Source organism: Suncus etruscus, chromosome 14, assembly GCF_024139225.1.
Source record: "Suncus etruscus isolate mSunEtr1 chromosome 14, mSunEtr1.pri.cur, whole genome shotgun sequence".
In the NCBI taxonomy this organism is placed as follows: Eukaryota; Metazoa; Chordata; class Mammalia; order Eulipotyphla; family Soricidae; genus Suncus; species Suncus etruscus.
In genome coordinates, this window is record NC_064861.1 from 23259444 (window position 1) to 23281821 (window position 22378).

The following is a 22378-nucleotide window of genomic DNA, read 5'->3' on the forward strand; positions in this document are numbered from 1 at the left end:
TATGCTATTGAACTTGGGCAAACCTCCAGAAACCAGGGAACAGCTATTCACAAATTCAGTAATTGGAGTCATTAGCGTTGACTCAGAAATCATTTTTTTTTCTAAGTCTCTCTTAGAGAAGCTTTTAAGACCCTTTAAATTGGTTAATGGAGAGTTTCAAGCTGAGGATGGAGCCTCGGCTTTCAGCTCTCCCTGCCCGTCTCCCAGACTCTCTCCAATACACTCAAGGGCAAGAGTATGAGATAATCCAATAGAGCTTTATTAAACTCCCACACGTCCCTGGCACACCCCACCACAAGAGGGAATCACAGAATCTCTCCTCTCCTGCTCCCAGATGCCAGGTACACCCTCCGCCTGCTCCCAGCTATCAGAAGGGACCACAGTGACACTTTGATGGAAGATGACAGCAGGAACTGGTGCGAGAACCCTGGCCAGCAGACTGGGAACCCTTTCTGGTCTGGTCGCTCAGAAGGCCAACTGAGGGTACCACTCCATCTCATTGGGCCACAGGAGTGCCAAGGTTCCTTCTGTAGTTCCTTCTGTAGTACAGCAACCTTCATCTGTTCTGTGGAACCTGGGTCTGCAGCAGAGTCAATGCTGGAGTCACATCACTGCTTCTAGGGGAGGACATGGCCAGGACCTGGGACCCAGTGCACCTGCTGGGCAGGTGCTTAAGGTGTGTGGGGACAGCAGGAGAACAACTGGCCTCTTCTATGGTAACCCATTGGCTCTCTTGTAGGGCTGAAGTGAGAAGGCTGTAAAGAGCAAGTAGACAGATCAGGCACTGATGCAAGAACTATTCTTCCAAGAGAGAAATGGAGAAGTGCAGGAGAGGTGGTACAGAGGGTAGGGAGCCTTCCCAGCATGGGGAGAATCGGGTCCAGTCCGCAGCATCCCATATAGCCCCCTAAGCACCACCAGGAGTGAGCTCTGAGCACCGGAGGTGGAGGCCCCAAAACAAGTAAGTGAAATGGAGCTGCCAATGTTGAATCCTCTGGGGACGGAATGGAAGTGAAGGCTGGCGTTTGCCTAAGCATTTCCAGCACAGCCTTTATAAACAAGAACCCCAGAAACCCTCTCTGCTTTCAGAACCACCCTCATCATCTGAAGCATCACCTTGACTCATGTCACAATGGTTTGGTGTTTTTGTTTGGGTTTGGCTTTTTGTTTTTGAGCCACACCTGGCAGTGCTTAAGGTTTAACCCAGATGGGATGCCTGAAAGTCAAGCACCTCCCCACTGTACTATCTCTCCAGCCCTTCTTTTCCTGGGGTACAAGGGATGGGATTCTGGGACTCACATTAGGCATTATGTTCTGCCACTGAGGATTCCCCACCCCACTTTTCTCTACTTTGATTTTCTACCTTGTATATCATCACAGTTTACACTGTATGTTACATATGCAATGACTGGAAGGAAAAAAATACTGCAGTGTGTGGGGGAGGTAAGGCAGGGTGAAGCTCAAAGTGGTAAAGCCATGAGCTCAATCCCTGGCATGTGATCATACAAGCACCACCAGGTGTGAGCCCCTGGGGGCAAGGAGAGAGCTCAAAGCCCAAACTCAATACCAGAACTGGATTCTTCCCAAGCACTAAGCAGTTTCCTCAGAGCACTCCAGGTATGGCTCCCCTTGAAACACTGCAGGGACCAGGTATGGAGTTCAGTAATAGAACACATGTCTCACAGGGATGAGGATCTGGCACCCCAAAAGTTAAATCAGGCACTCCCTATACTCCTGAGAACCAAAGGAAGAACATACTTCAAAGGTCTATCAATAAAAAAGGCCTTGGGGGCATTGGCTGGAGTGATAGCTCAGTGGGTAGGGTGCTTATCTTGCATGAGGCCAACCTGGGTTTGATCCCCAGCATCCTGTATGATCCCCTCGAGCACTGCCAGCAGTGATTCCTGAGTGCAGAGTCAAGGATAGCCCCGAGCATTGCCTGGTGTGGCCCCCAAAATAAAGCAAAAACACAAGATGTGTAGTTAAGTCTGGGGGTGGGGGGTGGGCCAGAAACTGAGGCTTAGAGAAGGAAGAAAGCACAAAGACAAAGCTTAGGTGAGGACCAAGGCCTCTGCATCACTCTGTAGGTTTCCCCAGGTCTATGAATGACTTGTGTAAGAACAGAAATGACAATTAGCATGTCCACTACACCTGCGACTTTACCAAGTAAAGTTAACCTTAACCAACCCTGCCACTTGCCCCCCTCCCCCAGGCCCATGTGAAAAAAACCAGGAGTGGCTATGGAGCTCACCTTAGCCAAAACCCAGCCTGACGAGGCTCCTTTCCAGAGAACAAAGGTGGGTAGGTAGCAGCTGACTGGGCCCACAGGGGCTGGTGCCCAGGGGTCTTCTTCGGCATAGGTGGCCCAGGTTCCCAGTGCTGGCAGCGTGTGGGAGGCTCGAGGCTCCGGCAAGCAGGCTGTCCAGGCTGCAGAGGGAAGGGCTGGAGAAGGACTTTACTCCCGTGTCCGCCAGGTCACTGGCCCTCAGGGCTGCATGGACAAAAGACACAGTCTTACTTGGGTCTGGCAGAGGAGCTTAGTTCCCATGGACACCACCAGACCAGGTGCTCTGTAATGCCCCAGTGAGAGTAATGTGCCTGGCTCCAGAGGCAGAGCTGGACACGAAGGCTACCTCTGCTGAAAAGCCACTAAAAAGCAGCTAATGCTCGATTTGACACTTACTGTGAGAAGGCAGGGCCTTTATGGCCATTTGTGCAGTGCTTCCAACCTACTGCGTGAGGCACCTCCTTATTATATACAAGAGGAACTGAGGCTCCAAGTCATGGAATTCAAGTGAGTGGCAGAGCAGGGGTGAAAACTCAAGCTTGAGGGCCTGAGCCTGCCTTGCACGTGGCTGACCTGGGTTCAATCCCCAGCACCACATATGGTCAGATCCTTGACCATATGGGCAGTCAGGTGTGGCAACAAAACAAAATAAAAATTTCAATCTTGGGGCTGGAGCGATAGATAGTTCAGTGGGGTAGGGCACTTGCCTAGCACCTGGCCAACTTATGTTTGATCCCCAGTATCACATGAGGTCCTTTGAGCCTGTCAGCAGTGACTACTGAGTACAGAGCCAGCAGTAGCCTGAGCACCACTGGGTGTGACCCCAAAACAAAACAAAACAAAACAAAAATCTTAGGTTTGTGGGACTTAATGACCTGTTAAGGATTGTGGTAGCAGTGAGAGGCCGCAAGCCCAAGGTGGCTGCAGTTTGCCTCTCCATCCCAGGGAATTGAGCTCTGGGAAGAAAATGCAGCTCAGGTTCATGTCTGTACCTGCTGTCTCCATGGCGAAGAGAGTACGCAGCCTGTCCCGGGAGGGCTGGTGTCCCAAGGCCACTGCCTGCTGGTATGCAAAGATGGCCTCTTCCAGACTCCGCTGCACCCCGAAGCCCTTCTCGTAGCAAATTCCCAAGTGGTATCTGCTCTGGGCGTCCTGAGAAGTGGGTAGACACATGGGTATAGATGCAAGGCTGAGACTGCCTGAGCTCCCCTGTTCCAGGGGTCTCGAACTCTGAATGGCCAGAGCTTGATCAGAGTTCAAATAATGCAAAGGAGACAGGGAGCCTGTCCAGGATATCCAATAAGAGCCCTGTGGAAGCTTCTTGAGCTCAGGCTCGTATGCATAGCATGCAGAAGAAACAGCTCAGAAAGCCCCCAGCCAGCTCTGGGAAAGCTGTGGGGTCAGGATCCTTCATCACCCCTGAGTCAGGTGGAGGCTTCCTTAGAGCCCCATGCCTCCCAGATCCCTGCAAGTGGGCTGCAAGGCAGAAATCAGAGTAATTTCTCCACCTTTGAGAGGCTCGAAGGGTAAGGTCAGAGTGAAAGCACAGTGGGTAGGGTGCTTGTCTTTTTTTTTTTTTTTGGTTTTCTGGGCCATACCCAGCAGTGCTCAGGGGTTACTCCTGGCTGTCTGCTCAGAAATAGCTCCTGGCAGGCACGGGGGACCATATGGGACACCGGGATTCGAACCAACCACCTTTGGTCCTGGATTGGCTGCTTGCAAGGCAAACACCGCTGTGCTATCTCTCCGGGCCAGGGTGCTTGTCTTGTATGTGGCCAACCTGGGTTTGATCCCTGGCTTCCCATATGGTCCCCAAGTCCTACAAGGAATGATACCTGAGTGCAGAGACAAAAGCCAAAGGAGAAAAAGGAAAGAAAAGAAGAGGAGAGAAGAGGAAGGGGAGGAGACAGGAGGGGAGGAAAGGGAATGGAAGGAGAAAAGAAAGAAGAAAAGAAAAAATCAAGACAAGACAGACTCAAGCACTAATTCTAAGCCCATTCTAAGACTGATTCTAATTCTGACATGTCCCACCAGGTTGGGGTGAGGCGCCTTCCCGTCCCTGTAGCAAAGCACCTGGGGACTAGTCCTGGCTTTACCAAGCCCTGTATAACCTCAGGCACCTCTGTCCCTGCTCCTGACTTCTTACAAAGTGAGTATAACAGCACATGCCTCATTATACGACTGCAAGGATTAAATGTGTTGCTACATGCACAGCACAGCACAGAGATTGAAGCTCCAGCCTAGTGGAAAGCGTTTTGAGGGCCTGAAAGATAGCTCAAGCTTAAGGCACTTGCTCTGCATACAGCTGGCTCATTGTGATCTCTGGCACCTCATATGGTCCCCAAGCACTGCCAGGTGTGGCCCAACATCCTCACCCTCAACAAAGGAAGCACTGTGATGCCTGGAGGTTCCATGCTGCTGACTGTAAGTTAGCAGGAAAGAAAGAGGAGAGCTTAGGTACATGGAAGTTCCTGACAAGCACATGTGATTTTTGCTCAATGCTCCGGGTCCTGGAAGACCCAAAACCCAAAATATAATGGTTGAGGAGGAGGATAGAGCTCAGTGCAAGAGCACAGCCATCATTGTATAAGGCCCTGGAGTTTGATCCCTGAGAGCATGAAGAAATAAAATAAAAAATAGGTAAATCTTTAAATAACTGTAGAGGGACTGACTCCTGGGGCAGAAACTGCACTGACAGAACAGGAAGGGGCTGGGGAGAGGGTCAGCCAGAAAGCATTTACTCTCCCTGGGTTAGATTCCCGCAACACACAAAAAACACACACAGAGACACACACAACACAACACAGAAATGCACACAGACACACACCATTAACTTGGTTATTCCCAAACTCACTGACTCTCTTTTTCCCACAGTTTACTTATAAACATAATGTGGAGCCTCCATGGACCAGACTCGAGTCTTCACCTTCACCTTGAGCCCCAGTAGTCACACACCCAGCTGTTCCTGTTCCTACCCTGCCCCAGTGCAGTCTATCCTACCCAGTCTTTCTTTCTTGTTCCTAGGGAGAAGTCCAGAGTGTCTGTGCTCCACAGCCAAGCTGCACCTAGACCTCTCGTCCAGGACTGACTGCCTCCCTGGTCCACATCACACATGCTGTACAACTATACTTCCAAGATGCGCTGGCATGGGGGCCAGAGCAATAGCACAGCTGACCCAGATTCAGTCCCCTCACCTCATATGCACCCCCTCAGCACCACTAGGAATGATCCCTGTGCAGAGAGTCAGGGATCTCACCCTTAAGCATCGCCAGGTGTGGCCCCAAAACCAATAAAACACTCTCACATCTATTCTCTCAGTAAGAACAGTCCTCATCATCCCGAGAAGGGACACGGGGTGAGGCAAGCATTGTCCCGGTTTAGTGAGCAGGGAAACCAAAGGGACTGACCCCTGAGTGGGCAGGTACACATCTAACAGCTGTCTCTCTTGGTGGCCTTTAGGGCTTTCTGGGGCATGAATCCTCCTCACAGAGCAGATGGGAAGCTGCCAATAGCTCTCAGGGGTGGGGGAGCCTGTTCTGCCCTCAGCTCCTGCCCAGGGTCTCACAGGAAACTGGCTAGAGCCCCCCCACCCCAATACTCCTCACAACCATCTCCTGGGCACAATGGCTCTCAGGACCATTCCACATTTCTGCCCTTATCAGATGCCCCCTGACATGCCTAGACACTTCCCCGTACCCCGTTGCTGGCCGCTAGGCGCAGGTACCGCACAGCTCTCGGTGCATCCAAGTGTGGCTCTTTGGTGAACAGTACCCCCAGGAAAGCTTGTGCCTGCAGTGAAGGAGGAGGGAAAGAAAAGTGAGGTGATCACCGGCCAGCTGCAGGGCACCCTCCACCATTCTGAGTCCAATCCTCCCCCCCACACACACACACACCTCGGTCAGGCCCGAGTCTGCTGCCTGCTGGAGCAGGGACACTGCACGCCGCTGCTCAGGCCCCCGTGCTGACCAAGGCTCCCGCAGAAGGCACCTGGCATAGCGGTACTGAGCCAGCCTGTGGCCCTGGCTGGCAGCCAGCTGGTAGAACAGGGCCGCCTGTGGCAAAGGAAGGAAACACCGGCATCTGAGGACTCTGAAAGCGGCTTTTCAACCGAGCGACCTTCTGAAACATGACTTTAATTATATAATGCATAATCGCTATTGATTAGTCAGGAAACAGACACAGGCTCCGAAAAATTAAAATACAGATAAGCCCAAAATAGAAACCCCCAAGCCCAAGACCTGCTGCTTCTTCTTACCCATGATTCTGCTAAGACTGGAGTGTGCAAGGGCTGGGGAGAGAGTGCCAAAGGCTGCAGCACCTGCTTTGTGGGTGGGAGTCCCAGGTTCATTCCCTGGCACCGCATGACCCCCAACACTGGTGGGAAGGACCTGGGGAGCTTCCCCTCGTACCAATGCGTGTGTAGCCCCTGAACACCACCAGGTATGGCTTCCCCAGCACTAAAAACTATACATTTGTCTCCTTTGTCAGAACAAGCTCGTCCATCTGTTAGACACGGAAACTGGGATCTCCCGTGTACCAAGTAGGACTTAAACACTGACCTACATGCCCACCCCCTTCCCGAGGCCTGAACCTAGATTCCCAAGAGTTGGGAGAGTCTTTTCAGCTTTCCCCTCTGCACTTGGCGAGAAAGCCTGGCTTTCCCAGCCCTGCTCACAGCCCATTTCTGGAGGTTGCTCTGGGGGTGGGCCAGGAGGTAGAAAGAGATGCAAAACCTTGTGGATGTCTTGGGGGGTGCCTCTGCCGTGCTCATGACACAGGCCCACATTGTACTGGGCTTTGCTGTAGCCCTGCTCTGCCGCTTTCTGGAAGTAAGAGAAGGCTGCTGCGGTGTCCCCTCTCTTCATGCTCTCTGTCCCTGTAAGAAAGCAAGAGTGTCCCCTTCTCAGCCTACCCAGCTGAGCTGGCAGACACCACCTACCACCCGCTCCCTGGTCTTCTAGCTAATAGGATGTTCCTGATTTCCTCTGGAGAACAAGCCCTACCCCCTGCTGTCAATCAATGGACTGCTCTGCCTCCTAACCTAGGGGACTCTTTCTGACAGCTTATATAGGTAACAGTTACTGCCCCCTGGATCTCTGGAGTCTTCCTGATTCGGGTCCTTGGCAGGTGGAGAGATCCTGAACACCTTCCCTTTGTGGCTGTCAGCCAGGGCGGATTTAGATGGCTTGAGACCCACAAAACTTCACGGATATAGCTGAAGTTGTTAATCTTGCTTGCTGAAGAAACTGGGAGATAATGCCCGAGAGCTGAGAAGCAGAATCAGCTCTGTCCAATTCTTTTTTTATCATCCAAACACAAAGACAAACCAGGAAGAAGCTGGTGGCAGCCAATTCTCAGCCCAGCATCTTTACTCCACCCAGCAAAATCTTTTTCTGCCTCCACCATCAGCCCTCCTCATCCTATTTCTGTTTGCGAACCTACAAACTACACGGAGGGCTTGAGTACCTCTTTGGCACAGACTTAATAAACAAGCCTTTTTCCAGTAACTAAAATGCTTCAAGAGGACAAGCTCTGTCTCCTCGATGAGATGACAGAAATCCTAGAGGCAGAAGCAGGGAAAAAGAATGTGGAAGAAATAACTTTGCAGTGGGTGACGGCGCTATACAAATGCAAAATATGATGATGGCTTATGCTCCCTTTGTGTTCTTCCATGGCGCTTAGCACTTGCTGAATAAATGAATATATGAATGAAGGCAGGGCCCAGAAAACTCTCAGAAGAGACTGTCTGCCCATTAAAAATCACAAGACGCAAATGAAGTGGAAGCCAGGTTCCATTGAGCCAGCAGTGAATGAAAGGAGCCTCGTGGGCTATCCAGGGAAGACAGTCACTGTCCTTGAGGGAACACAGGAGAGGACAAAGGTCCACCCTCCCCCCCCCCACACACACACCCCACCTTCCCGTCCCATCAATATGCTCTGGTCTTCTTCATCTCTAACCTAGACCAGGTGCCAAGACCTTGGGTTGTTTGTAACAGGTCCATCCAGCTGTCCTGTGCCACCTCTGCCCTTCCTAGAATCCACACCGGTCTATACAACAGGAAGAGAGCTAATCAGATTGACTTCTTATCCCCTTTCCTACTTCACCTGAAAACCTTCTAAATGCCTTCCCGACCCCAAATCCCTGCTTCTGCCTTGGAAGGTCTTGTTGATCTCACTCAACTTGTTTCTGAGTTCATTTTTCTATCTTCTGCTAATCTCCAATTTCTAGTTATTCATGGTTTTCTTTCATTTACTTTATTTTCTTTTTTAAATGGGCATCACTCCTAGTAGTACTAGGAGGTGGAAGGAGGGACAGGCAGGGGCCACTATCAGTGATGCTTATGGGCTGGGGACCGAACCTGTTCATGCTCGGTATGCCATCTCCACCTCAGCTCCTGTTCATGCCTTTACAGCAAAACTTGATCCAGCCTCTCTCTGCATTTGCCTGAAAAGCTCTTTCCAGATGGGAACCAACTGGTTTATTTCTGGTCAAATTTAAGCTTTTTTTTGTTTTGTTTTGTTTTTGGTTTTGGTTTTGGTTTTTTTGGGCCACACCCGGCAGTGTTCAGGAGTTACTCCTGGCTGTCTGCTCAGAAATAGCTCCTGGCAGGCACAGGGGTGGGGTGGGGGGGTGGACCATATGGGACACCGGGATTCGAATCAACCACCTTTGGTCCTTTGGTCCTGGATTGGCTGCTTGCAAGGCAAATGCCGCTGTGCTATCTCTCAGGGCCCCTTATTTTTTTTTTTTTTTTTTTTTTTTTTTTTTGGTTTTTGGGTCACACCCGGCAGTGCTCAGGGATTACTCCTGGTTGTCTGCTCAGAAATAGCTCCTAGCAGGCACGGGGGACTATATGGGACACCGGGATTCGAACCAACCACCTTTGGTCCTGGATCGGCTGCTTGCAAGGCAAACGCCGCTGTGCTATCTCTCCGGGCCCCTATTTTTTTCTTAACTCAAAGATCTTTGCATAAGTGAAGGAGGCCTGGAGAAGCAAAACTTGCTCCTTTGCCCAAAGTCATGAATGCTTGATCATGAGACATTTAATTGTCTTCCTGACATTTAGCATTGTCAGAAATTCTCGCTTTTATTCACCAGCCAAATTACTGTTTTTCTGTCTAACTTACACATGAACTCCAGGAGGAGAGGGACTTTTTCCTCATAAATCACTGTAACCCTAAGACTTAAAATAGGCCCAGCTCAAGGCAATGCTCAAAAAATGTGTTCTCGGTCGATTCCAGCCTCTCACCAACCTGCCACAGACTTCAGGCAATGCTGTTTAGAATCTGTGTCTTACCTTAGAAGGCCTGACATTTTAGCCAAATCACTACAAAGATCAAGACAAATGGGCAATCTGTGGTATCCAGATCTATCCAGATCTAAGTGAGAGGCCCTCTCTGTGCTCCAAAAGTCTCCCCAAACTTCAAGGGTCTTTTGGTCTTGCTTAGGTGTGGCAGAGATTTTGGGGACTTACATTCTTCTATACACAGTTGCAGAATTGACAGGTTAAACACAGGAATTTTAAAAAAAAGACTACATTTCCCAGACTCCTCTGGAACTAGTAAGGCCATTTGCTTTCAGTCCTGACAATAATTACCGTATTTTCTGGCGTATAAGACAACTTTTGAAACAAAAAAGGTCTTATACGCTGAGTATATCCTGAAAAATGTTTCAATATGCCACTAAACAAAAATTGTCTGAATATTGCCACAAAAAGAATTTTCCAACTTGATCCTGCACCAGTCACTGCAAGGCTGCTCGGACCACCTCTCTATTTTATGCATGCAAATTAGACAATGTTCTGGACCCGAATCTACACTGTCAAAAGCCTGCTCAGATTGGCCACAGTCAGAGAGGAAGTCTATTCCAGTATAACCTTTGAACCTTTGCTTGTTGTGATAGACTCACTGTGGTACATACAGTTGCAGCACAGGAACGTTCTGTCTGATACAGCGAATATAGGCCTAAACCTATGTTTTAACTGCAAAATTAGGGGGTCGTCTTATACGCCCAGTCGTCTTATACGCCGGCAAATACGGTAGTAAAACTGATAGGTCAGATCCTAATGAAATTCCTGATCCTCTGGCTTTCCTCTTTCCCCTTGCAATGGGTTAGTGTGTAGATGGGAGGGAGAGACCAGAACAGTCTAGCTGGAGCCTAAGTTCAAAGAAAGGCAGAATCTGGCAGATTCAGTCTCTTACCTGGAAGCAAGCATATTGCCTTGAAAGCCACTCCCTGACTCAGCTGATTCAACCCCCTACACTCTCCATATTTCCACCTGCCTGCCAGAGGCAGTGCCCGTCCAGTGAGTTACCCAAGAAATTGAACACGATGGAAGCGCTGAGCTGAAAGAGCTGCTGGATGGAAGTCACTGCCTCCTCCAGGGATAGGGTGCCGGGTCTGTCTTGCTCCTGGGAAAGGATTATCAAGACTTATGATGAGACAGTGCCTGGGGTTGCACCAGCCCTGGCAGTACTTCTGGGATGGAACTGAACAAATGTAAACTATACCTGCTTTTCACCACTGGGCCGAGGCTGAGCTGGTTCTGCCTGGCACTCTGAGTCACCACTACTGGCTTGGAGAAAGTTGGTGTCACTGGAGCCTCCAAGGAAAAAGGCTGATACCCAGCCCGGTAAAGGAGAAGAGGGTTATTGTTATGTTTCTCCCACTCTATTCAGCCTCAAACATCCAGCACCATTGCCAGAAACCCAAATATTTCTGAACCATTCCCCAAAGCATGGAGTGTCCCAGGAATGGCCATGCCACTCTCTGGCATATGGAGCAACAAATGTCCATTTGCCCTACTGCCCGCACCACCCCACCTTCACTGCCCCTGGTGGAGGGCAGGCACCTACCTTCCTCAGAGGGCTCCTGACACCCCACTGAGTGTAAGGAGCTGTGTGAAGAGGGGCTCTGGGAGTGAATGGGCAGCTCCTCCCCACTCTGTCCAGCTATTCTCAGGGCAGAATGTTGGGGTGCAGGCCCATCAGGGCCAGGTAGAATGTGGCTCTGTAGGGCTGGAAAGAAACAGCAAGAGCAGGCAGGTAAGAGGGGATCAGGGCATTCTGAGGTTTGGGGGAGATGGTGCACACTCCTAGGACTCTCCCTGTCCATCTCCTCAGCTGGTTTCCCTCCACAGGGATCACCCGGGAACCACATCTACACCAATCTCCTCTGCTTGCCTTCTTCTAGGGCCAGGACATCTCTCTGAACTCACCACTGTGGCCCCAGCATGTTTTGGGGGTGGTGGTGGCCATACTAGTACTGACATCAATCCTACTAGCTAGTGATAAGAACTGAATCTTTATGGAAGTTCTGTTTGTTTTATTTTGGTTAGGGTCACACCTGGCAAAGTTCAGGAATTACTGAGGCTCTGCACTCAAGAATCACTCCTGGCAGTTCTCGGGGGACCATATGAGATGCCAGGGATTGAATCCAGGTTGGCACATGCAAGGCAAATGCCCTTCACACTGTGCTGTCTCTCTGGTCCCCGAGTTGAGATTCTTATGAGGTGTTGGGCACTGTTCTGAGTCCTTGACATCTATTAATTCAACCTTCTTGAGAAAGCTATAGGGTAGATTTTTATTATCACTTCATGTTACAGAGGAAAAGACAGAGGCACCTGAAGTGAAGAAGGACTTTCCCCGGGGCCACAATACTAGTTAACAGCCTGGCTCTGGGGGAGTGAACAGTGACAAACTTCATATGGTCCCTGGGATACAACAGCTCCTCAATAAAGGCTCTGAGTTAATGACTCAGAGATAGTCCTGAGTGGCTGAGGGGGGCAGAAAGCCAAACCCAGACTAAAAGCTGTTCCCCTGGAGGGGGGCCGCCCTTCAGGAAAGGTGATGGAAGGACACTGAGGACTGAGGGGCAGGTGTGGCTGGGATGAAGCTTCCTCATCCTCCCTTTCCTCTACCTCCAGATAGGAAAGGCAAATGAGCTGACCACTCATTTCCTGAGGTGTATCCAGAAAGGCTTCCTGACCCCAGGACCTCCCAACCCCACCCAGAAGTCCCAGGGACGAAGAACTCACAGAAGCGCGGAGACCACAAGGGAGATGAGAGGAAACAGTCCAGGGGACTGCGCCAAGGGCATCGTTCCACTCGCCGGGGTTCTGCTGGCAGTGATGCCTGAAAGTGGAGCTGTCTTGCTAGCTGCAGGGCCAGCACAGCCAGAGTCCCCTAGGGAAGACAGACGTGAGATCCTGGCTTGGCCCGCCTGCCCAAAGCTCCATGACTGGGAGAAACATTTCCTGATTCCTGGCATTACCACATTCTGTTGAAGCACCATCACCCTGAAGCGCTGATCCCACTAACGCCACTATCTCCACAATAACTCCCAATGCATCCCTCTCTTGGGTTAGCCTATACCAGCACCAGAAGAGCAGGAACTCTAAAGTTCATCCCCAAAAGCCTAACCGAGTGTGAGGATACGCAGTAACATACACAATCCAGATAAATGTGTGAGTGGCTGGACAGTCAAACCGGGCATTAGTTTAGACTGGATAACACTGTAGCATCCAGCTCACTCTCTTTCTCTGACTGACACAAGGTCCCCCCATCACTGCGCACCAAGCCACCTGGCTGTCACTCATATACAGTTATTAGCAGGGGTTTGAAGGGATCTCCTGAAAAATCTGTCTATAGGAGTCCTAACACAGCTCTTAGCCCATGCTTCCTGTCCCTTTCAGGAAGGGCCGTTCAAAGACGAATTTGATGCCACATTCATTGTGCACAAAAGACAGTAAGACATAAATAGCTTCTGCTCTCCAAGAGTTTGTGTCTTTGCTGAGCAAGAAAGACAAAATTCAAGGAAGTACACAGCAAAACGAGAACTATTCACTGTGCTGGGCCTTGAAAGATAGTACAGTCAGCAAAGAGCTAGCCTCACACTCATATGGCATATCATATGATTGCCTGATCACCTGAACCCTGTCAGGAGTGATCCCTGAACTCAGAGACACAAGTAAGCCTTGACCATCACATAATGTGGCCCAAACACAAACAAACAAACAAACAAACCAAAAAAAACCTAATGAGGAGCCGGAGAGATAGCACAGTGAGAGGGTGTTTTTGCCTTGCACAAAGCTGATTCAGGACAAATGGTGGTTTGAATCCCGGCATCCCATATGATCAACCGTGCCTGCCAGGAGTGATATCTGAGCACAAAGCCAGGAGTAAGCTGAATGCTGCTGGGTATGACTCAAAAACCAAAACAATTTAATGAATTGCCAAAAAGGAAATAAATCAGTTTACTCAGACTATAAGAGGCTAGCCTGACAACAGGAGTTAGGGAAAGTGTATGTGTAATACCTGTATGTGTAATAATAAAAGGAAGAGAAGCCATAGTTAATATATGGGGCCCAGAAGCCATAATATGTTATGTTAATATGGGGGGCCCAGCCTGGGATAGTGATGATAGGGCTGAGAGACAGCATCAGGCTCTAGGATCTAACAAGGCTGTTTCCCAATGGGCTCCTCTGAGTTCACCCAAGGGTGAGCTTTTGTCAATGATCAGATGCTCCTCCTTGCAGACACTTCCCCTTTGTAGAGAACCAGAAACTTCCCCTTGCAAGAAGTTCAGCTTCTAGTCTCCCTCCCACAGAGATGAGAAACAATGAGATGATCCAATTATCTCTGAGGTTCTCACCCATTTTGTTCTTACTTGTTTGAAACTCGACCCATGCTCAGGAGTTACTCCTGGGTCTGCACAAGAATTACTGCTGGCAGGACTTGGGAAACCATAGAGATGATGAGGATTGAAGCGAGGACGGATGCATGCAAGGCAAGGACCTTTCCAGCTGTACTATCTCTTCAGCCCCGTCTCGTCCATTTTATTTATTTTTTATTTATTTGTTTGTCTGTTTTTTGGGCCACATCCAGCAGCACTCAGGGGTTACTCCTGGCTCTGCACTCAGAAGTCGCTCCTGGCAGTCTTAGGGACCATATGGGATGCCTGGAATTGAACCCAGATCCATCACAGGTTAGCAGCATGCAAGGCAACCGCCCTATCGCTGTGCTATCACTCTGGTCCCGTCTCATACATTTTAAAATGAGACAACTGAAGGTTAGAGAAGTTGAGTTATGTGCTCAAAGTGTATAGCATGCAAGTGACAGAGATGAGCACAGGAGATACTGTTCAGTGGCTAAGGCACATGTCTATGTATTTCTTTTTTGGTTTTTGGGCCACACCCGGTAATGCTCAGGGGTTACTCCTGGCTATGTGCTCAGAAGTTGCTCCTGGCTTGGGGGACCATATGGGACACCGGGGGATCGAACCTCGGTCCTTCCAAGGCTAGCGCAGGCAAGGCAGGCACCTTACCTTTAGCGCCACCACCCGGCCCGTCTATGTATTTCTAACATAGGTTTACTCCCGGGTACACCAGGAATAAGCCCTGAGCAAAGTCAGGTGTAGCCCAACTCCCCCCACCTCCAAAAAAAAAAAAAGTGACAAAGAAGGGGTTGGAGAGAGAGTTTAAAGGTCTGAGCACATTATCTGCATGCAGAAGGCCTAAGTTTGATCAGTGGCACCACTCATCACTCAGAAGCAATCCCCAAGTACTGAGTTATGAATAGTCCCTGAGCATTACTGGAGGTAGCCCTAAAAAACAAACCCAGGCACCGGAGAGATACACAATGGGCAAGGTCCTTGCCTTATATGTACCTGACTCAAGTTTAATCCTCAGCATTCCATATGGTCCCCTGAGTCTACTAGGAGTGATCCCTGAGCACAAAGCTAGGAGTAAACCTTGAACATGACCAGGTGAGTTCCCCAAAACAACAAACAAGCAAAAAAAAAAAAAAAAGTGACAGAGAAGAGATGTGACAGGCTTGAGAAGGAGCTCTGTGAAGACAAGAATCATATCTACCTGGTTACTGGCTATGTTCCAAGCACCTAGTAAGGTTTCCACCTTAGTGAAACTTAAATGTTTACTAGATTAAAGAAGTAATACTTGAGAAATGGTGGACAATGACAGTGGGGGAGGAAGAGTAATATCTCCCCAAATGTGTCCAGTGCCGTAGGCTACTCTAATCTGCCCACTGCGCTATGATGCCCTAGTGTTTGTAACTGCATGTGGACGATGGTCACTCTTATCCACATCAAAGGTCAAGGTAAGGATAAGAGAAGCCGTACCCATGAGACAGCATCCCACAGGGTGCTGGAGGAGACATCCGCAGACTTCCATTGGAAGGCATCTTTCCATCCATCGGGTCTTGGCCCCCTATTCGTACCTGAGCCAGTGCCAAACCTAGGGAGTATAACGGACACTATTAAGTTCTATCCTAAGTGACAGTGTGGGCTGGAGATACTAGGGATAAGGCACTTTCCTTGCAAGCATATGACCCCACTTCAATCCCCAGCACCACAGTTCCCCCTTTGCAGCACCAGGAGTGACCCAGGGTAAAGTCCAGGAGTAGCCCCAGAGTACTGCTGGATTTGGCCCCAAACTCTCCCTCCCCACATAAAGTGGAAGGGGATAGAGAACAAAGAAAAAGAAGAGAAGTACTTCTCACCTGTTAGAGCTGGGCACAGGAACCAGGAGGGAGGAGGATGTAGCCTGAGGCCCATTTGGGCTAGTGCATTTGGTGGTCACAAACTTGAGGCTAGGTCTCAGAAGGCAGGGAAAAGCTGCATGGAACACAAGGATCATTCACCTTAATCAGAAAAAGAATAAAGCAATGGGCCCCCCCAATCTTACAGCTGACCCCTGATTTAGCCTCAACTCCAAAAACAAAAAATTACTGATATCTGCCTCTATAGAAGTTCTTATATTTATTTATTTGTTTAGGCTGAGGCCACACCAATGATGCTCAGAGGTTATTCCTGGCTCAGGGCTCACTCCTGGCAGTGCTGGGGTGCCCAGGACCTGTACTATGTCTGTCCCCTGTAAATGTTCTTAAAACATGTAGGAATAAGGCCGAGTGATAGCACAGCGATAGGGTGTATGCTTTGCATGCTGCCAACCCAGGATAACCCAGGTTTGATCCTGGGCATCCCATATGGTCCCCCAAGCCTGCCAAGAGCGATTTCTGAGTGCAGAGTCAGGAGTAACCTCTGAGCACAGCCAGGTGTAGTATTAAAAAATTTTTGGGGAAAAAACCACGTAGGAATAATCCACCTTATATGTATAGCTTCCTCTTTTGGGGGAGGGTTTTTTGTTTTGTTTTGAGGAGCTACCCCTGGTGATATTCAAGGAATACTCTTGGCTCTGGACTTAGGAATTACTACTGGCCTGGATCAGGGACTATGTAGGATGTAGAGGATTGAACCCGGGTGAGCCACATGCAATGCAAATACTATGTCTCCAACACCTCGTACAGATTCTAGGTAAGCATCACTCAAAGTAGCACAACACCATTGTAAAAAAGCTCTGCAAGTAATTTGGGTGCTGTCCTAGGGAAAGCACCTTCTTTTCAAGTGGTTTCCCTCCCTCTCTCCATTGGCCTGATTTTTCTCTTTTTTTTAATAAATAACATTTTTATTTAAACACCGTGCTTACAAATATGATTGTAGTTGGGTTTCAGTCATAAATAGAACACCCCTGGCTGGAGAGATAGCATGGAGGAAGGGCGTTTGCCTTACATCCAGAAGGACGGTAGTTCGAATCCCAGCATCCCATATAGTGCCTGCCAGGGGCAATTTCTGAGCCCAGAGCCAGGAGTAACCCCTGAGCGCTACCGGGTGTGACCCAAAACCCCCCCAAAATAAATAAATAATAGAACACCCCCCCTTCACCAGTGCAACATTTCCATCACTAATGCCCCCTTCTCCCTTCACCCACCCCCTGGCTGTATTTGAGACAGGCTTTCTACTTGCCTCACTCATTAACATTGTTATGATAGTTCTCAGTGCAGTTATTCCTCTAACTGCACCCACCACTCTGCGGTGAGCTTCATATCGTGAGCCGGTCCCACCTTGCGGCCCTGGACTGATCTTTCGGATCACCCAGGGATCACATTGCTACGGACAGTTCCGTATTAGTATCTAAGCCCCACCCACCGTCAATTTCCACCTGCCCCCGCCCCTCGAGGCCCCGCCCCTCCCGGGCCTGGCCCCGCCCATTGTCAATTTCCACTGTCCCTGGCTCGATTCCCCACTTGCAGGTGCGACTCTCGGCTTCCCTCGGCCGCTGGGCGCCCACGGCCCTTACCTCGGCTCAGCAGTCGCTTAAGACGCCACATTTTGTCCCCCAACACCATCGGAGGGTCGCAGGTGAAGGGGCGAGCCGGAACCGCGCCACGCCGGCTAGAGCGGCCGCTGCGGCGCCCTCGGAGCGTCCGACGCGTCCCCCCCCCCCCCCCGAGGCTCTGGGCCGGCCAATTAGGAGGGAGCCCGGGCGGAAGGACAGCGCCCGCCCAGAGGAAGTGGGCGTGTGGGCACCGCTCGGGTCCTCCTGGAGAAGCGCCCCAAGGGCAGCGCCAGCGGGCCCGGCTCCACCTGGAGGAGGTGTTGCTGAGCCTCTCTCGCACGGGCCGCACCACTCGGGACTGGAGACGCAGGGTGACAGCAGTGGTGTCAGGGGATCTTGCAGATGGAGTGGACGTTCCACCCCAAGTCCCTGGGCTGCGAGTCGAAATAAGTCAGAACCACGTCCCACTGTGCCTTCCGGCCCCCGGGTCACAGGCTTTGCAAGCTTTTGCTCCAAAGGTGGATTCTGGAGCTACTGAATGTTAACCGTTAACCTTCCGTCCAGGCTGCCTGCTCTGAGGGTCTGTGGGGTCTGAGGGCCTCCCCTAGGTCTTCCTGCTTTTACTGGGTCCCCTTGAACTGCTACTTTCAAATCAATAAAAAAAAAAGAGAGAGAGAGAGAGAGAGACTTCCATACCGCCGACCTACGCACACCTATTCTCAGAGTCCTCAGCCTCAAATCCAGTCCGTGTGTTGAAAAGAATGCTTTCGCTTTCATCAGGCTTGAACCTACGAAAATTAAGGGGTTCCTATGCAGCGGGAAGGTGCTTCCATTACTTTCTTTCCAACGGAATTTGCAACTTCTAGGTGGGTGAAATCTTAGTTGTGGAAGAGTGCTGGGGGCGCCTCCGTCTAGACCCACGCAGGTGAATGATAGTTGTGTCCATTTGGTCAACTTTGGAGTCTTGTGTCAGTTCCCATTCGGAGGAGTCAAGAGACAAGAGCACTGGTGGCCTCTGAATCCGGAGTCCAGTGCAGAGTGGACTCAGGTTCCACAAGTTCAGCTTTCTTTGAAGCTGTGTGTTCATGGACAGTTTACTTAATCAACAGAAGCCTGATTCAGCTGGTCTTTCATCTATAAAACAAACAAATGGCCGGAGCAATAATACAGTGGGTAGGGCGCTTGCATCGTTTACAGCCAACCCGGATTCCATTCCTGACATCTCATATGGTCCCCTGAGTACCATCAGGTGCGACTCCTGAACGAGGTGTGGCCCAACAACCCCCCCCCCCCCCCAAGTAACAACCTAAACATCTTACTTTTAGAAACCAGAGCAATAGTATAACAGGTCCCTTGACGCCTGCCAGGAGTGATCTCTGAGCTTAGAGCCAAGAGTAAGCCTTGTGCACTATTGAAAGGCCCTTCTCCCCCCAAAAAATACATTTAACATGTTTTATGTAGGTCTGGCTCACGGTAACAACCTAATAAATATGAGTTGCTCTTCAGTGCATTCTTGAGGTGAACCGTCAAATGAAACTGAGAACATTCCAATAGAAGGATTCAGAAAGTAGATACTTTGGAACTGGATCTTTAAATATGAGGTTAATCCTAGATGGAGGAGAGGGCAAGACAACCCAAGGAAGAATAGAACGTAGACCCTGACCTTTGAATATTGGGAAACTATTCAAAAATAACCTCACTTTGGGACTCGGGGCAACCACCTCTCACATTCCTGATGTTGCTGCCTCAAAATAAAACAGCAAGCTGGCTTCCCTTTACTCCTCTGAGAACTTCTGCCCTTCTGTTCAGCCTCTGCATTTGCCATTCCCCCAAGGCTAGGCCACATTCAGTGAAGGTTCCTTCATTGCTTTCTGCTTTCTCCACGTCCTGTAGCACTTCATTTATTGCCACACAATTCAGCAGTAATTATATGTTGTTCTGTCATTTAATTATCTTATTTGTGTAAGTCTAGTCTCCCTCAGGGTAGAGATGGCATTTTCCCATTTGGTGGACCAAATAGGGCCTGACATATGCTGTCAGCTCACAGAAGAGGTTCAGACAATGGCTGTTGACTGACCTGAACACCTTGTGCTGGTGGGAATCACAGACAAGGCTCCAGACTACAGCCCTGCATCTTATCGATTTGAATGGAAATGTATTCGTTTCATATGCAAGCTTGGAGGGCTCTCTGAAGCTCAGGGGAATTTTTTGGAAGAAGATAAAGTGTTTGTTTTCATACACAAGCTCATGTCCCTGGAAACCTGAGGACACTTATTCTGGGGGGAGGGGGTAGCTTGGAAGTGGGCACCTCTTCAGTACTGCCCAGAGGAGCACCATCAGGGATGCCAGTTTGGTTGTCGTGGCATCAGCTTTCCCTGAACTTCCAAGTCCAAACAGTGCACCATTTTCTGCATCCAATGTTGCCCCTTGTTGGCTTAGAGGCCAAAATCAAATGACTGAACCCAGCTCAAAAGGTTAGCTTTGAGGAACTCTCTGTCCAATGTCCAGGCATCCTTTGGGTCAATGTCATTGTGTTCGCACCACAGTGAATGCTTTAGATATTTGTCATTGCCATCATTCTTATAAGCATTCTTGGTGTGAATTAATCAAACATAGAAGCTCTTATTTTCTTCCAGAAAATGTCAGATAATGTCCCGAGTTTTGCTTTATTCTGTTTTGTTTTTGGACCATATTCCATAGTGCTTGGGGCTTATTCCTGGCTCTGTACTCAGAGATCACTCCTGGCAGGGCTCAGAGTGATACGGTTGTTGGGGACTGAACTCAGCTAGGCAAACATCCTATTTGCTATATTATTGCTCTGGCTCATCTAACATGGTTTTTTTGTTTGTTTTGTTTCTGTGTTCATTTTGGTTACCTCTGGCAGTGTTCAGGGTTTACTCCTGGTTGTACATTCAGGGATCACTCCTAGCAGGGCTCAGGGGATCATGTGTGGTGCTAAGGATCAAGTCCAGAACATCTGCCTGAAAGGTAAGTGGCTTGTCTAGACCCCCTCTAAAACTTTTTAAATGGACTTGGTCCCTGGCTTGACAGAGAAAACAGTCTAGCCAGCAAACAGACTCATTAGATAATGACAATAGAGATTGTTTTCATGATGTTTTTGCATCTCTAGTGCTGGAAAACTATCTTTTGATTATCCTCCACAATTCTGTGCACTGACTGGGCTCAGCTGGGCAATTCTGTTGGTGCCACTTGGGGTCTATCATGAAGCTGCAGTCAGGTGGCAGCTGGGTCTCAGATCATCTGAGAGTTCAACCAGAACCCCAGGAAACCTGCACCTCCTCTTGTTGCTCTGTGGACTCTGAGTCTCTCTCTTATTGCTATTGCAGCTGAGGAGCTGAACTTTGAGGGGAAGGCAACACCCAGCCTTGTGGTGCAGCTAGGGATAATATAGCAGTCAGCCACACACAAAGCAAGCACCCTGTACACATACTCTCTCTCTTTCTCTCTTCTCTGTCTCTTAATCCGTAGCTGGGAGCTCTAGAGATTCAAGGATGGAAGGGGCTGAAGCTATAGTACAGCAGGTTTGGCATTTGCCTTATACAGGGCCAACCTGGACTATCCTGTACCATTAGGAGTGATTCCTGAGTGCAGAGCAAGAATAACCCCTGAGTAATGTAAGGTGTGGCCCACAAACAAACAAACAAACAAAATCAGAAGTGGAGAACCAGAGTGAGAATTCATATTGCTCAATACAATATGCATTGCATGCAGCAGGCCTATCCCTGGCATTGCATGGCTCCTCGAGCACTTCTCTAACTGGTCCCCAGAACTATTGATGTGACCCAAAATTAAATTAAAAAGTAGAAGAGGGGCCAGAGCAATAGCACAGTGATAGGGCATTTGCCTTTCATGTGGCTGATCCAGGATGATCCACAGAATCCCAGATGGTCTCCCAAGCCAGGAGCAATTTCTGAGTGCATAGCCAGGAGTAATCCCTGAGCATCACCAGGTGTGGCCCAAAAACAAACAAACCAACAAAAAGTAGAAGAGTGGAAGCTGCAGCTGCTAAAGGATTGCTCTGAAACCCATTGGCATCACTTCTACACTCTTGTGGCTAAAGTAACTCTCAGGGTTGACTCAACCTCCATATGGGAAGGGAGGGCATGGAAAAGGGGGAGTGTGGCTCTTTAGGCATGAGGCAATGCAGGGTGCTATTGGGGATAAACAGGGGATGCTTAATTTCTTGTTTGGGGGACACACCCTGTTGTGTTCAGGGCTTACTCCTTGCACTCTGATTAGGAGCAATTATCTGACCTAATCCATTCTCTTTCTCTGGTCCCAGAGATGCTTAGAACCAAGGCATAGAAGTCAGGAAGGCTTCCTGGAACCAATGACATCTTAATTTATGAACTTGAAAGGAGTAAAGTAAGGGGGAAAGATTATTGAAGCAAAAGAAACAGCTGGTGCAAAGTTGCAAGAGAAAAAGAAAAAAAAATTGGTCAGTCAGTGTGGCTGTAGCTGATGGTGGAAAAATGACAGTCTGGAGCGGTAAATGGGGCCAGGTAAGAAAATCTTCTTGGGGGATGGATTGATAATACAGTGGGTAGAGCATTTTCCCTGCATGCAGCCAACCTGGATTCCATTCCCAGCACCCCATATGGTCCCCTGAGCCTTGCCAGGAATGATCCCTGAGCACAGAGCTGCGAGTAAGCTCTGAGCACCGCAAGGTGTAGTAAAAAATAGAGAAAAATATCTTCTAGGAACCAAATAGTACAGGAGTTGAGGTGCTTGCTTAGTATCCAGCTGACCCAAGTTTGATCCCCACCACTGCATATAATCCTCCCTCATATCCAACCTGAATACTGCCAGACATGAATCCTGAGCACAGAGCCAGGAGTAAGCCTTGAGCAACACCAAATGTGGCCCAAAATAAACAAAAGAGAACCTACCCTAGTAAAAGTCTAATTGTACAAAGATTTACCCCAAACTCAGCAGT

The 22378-nt window shown here is 49.4% G+C and overlaps 1 protein-coding gene across 2 annotated transcripts; it reads right to left on the bottom strand.

The window, feature by feature from the left end:
- Positions 1-574: 574 nt before the first annotated feature.
- On the bottom strand, positions 575-17617 carry DELE1 (DAP3 binding cell death enhancer 1). Of its 2 annotated transcripts, XM_049786913.1 has the most exons (13): positions 17443-17617; positions 15806-15920; positions 15426-15540; positions 12325-12472; positions 11144-11305; positions 10799-10905; positions 10603-10699; positions 7021-7163; positions 6181-6339; positions 5984-6076; positions 3280-3439; positions 2252-2491; positions 575-755 (listed from the first exon to the last, which is right to left on the bottom strand). In XM_049786913.1, exons 1-12 carry the CDS (start codon positions 17489-17491, stop codon positions 2253-2255), a joined length of 1587 nt encoding a protein of 528 aa, XP_049642870.1. In that variant the 5' UTR covers positions 17492-17617; the 3' UTR covers positions 575-755; position 2252. The 2 variants fall into 2 exon arrangements, with proteins under 2 accessions (XP_049642870.1, XP_049642871.1); XM_049786914.1 differs by lacking the exon at positions 5984-6076.
- Between the last annotated feature and the right edge of the window lie 4761 nt (positions 17618-22378).

Excerpts from the sequence above, each read along its gene's own strand:
- DELE1 (XM_049786913.1), bottom strand. The coding sequence starts at position 17,491 with ATGGTGTTGGGGGACAAAATGTGGCGTCTTAAGCGACTGCTGAGCCGA. Across the intron at positions 10,700-10,798 it reads GGCCCAGTGGTGAAAAGCAG|GAGCAAGACAGACCCGGCAC; the intron begins GTATAGTTTACA and ends ATCCTTTCCCAG. Across the intron at positions 3,440-5,983 it reads GCCTAGCGGCCAGCAACGGG|GACGCCCAGAGCAGATACCA; the intron begins GTACGGGGAAGT and ends CCCACTTCTCAG.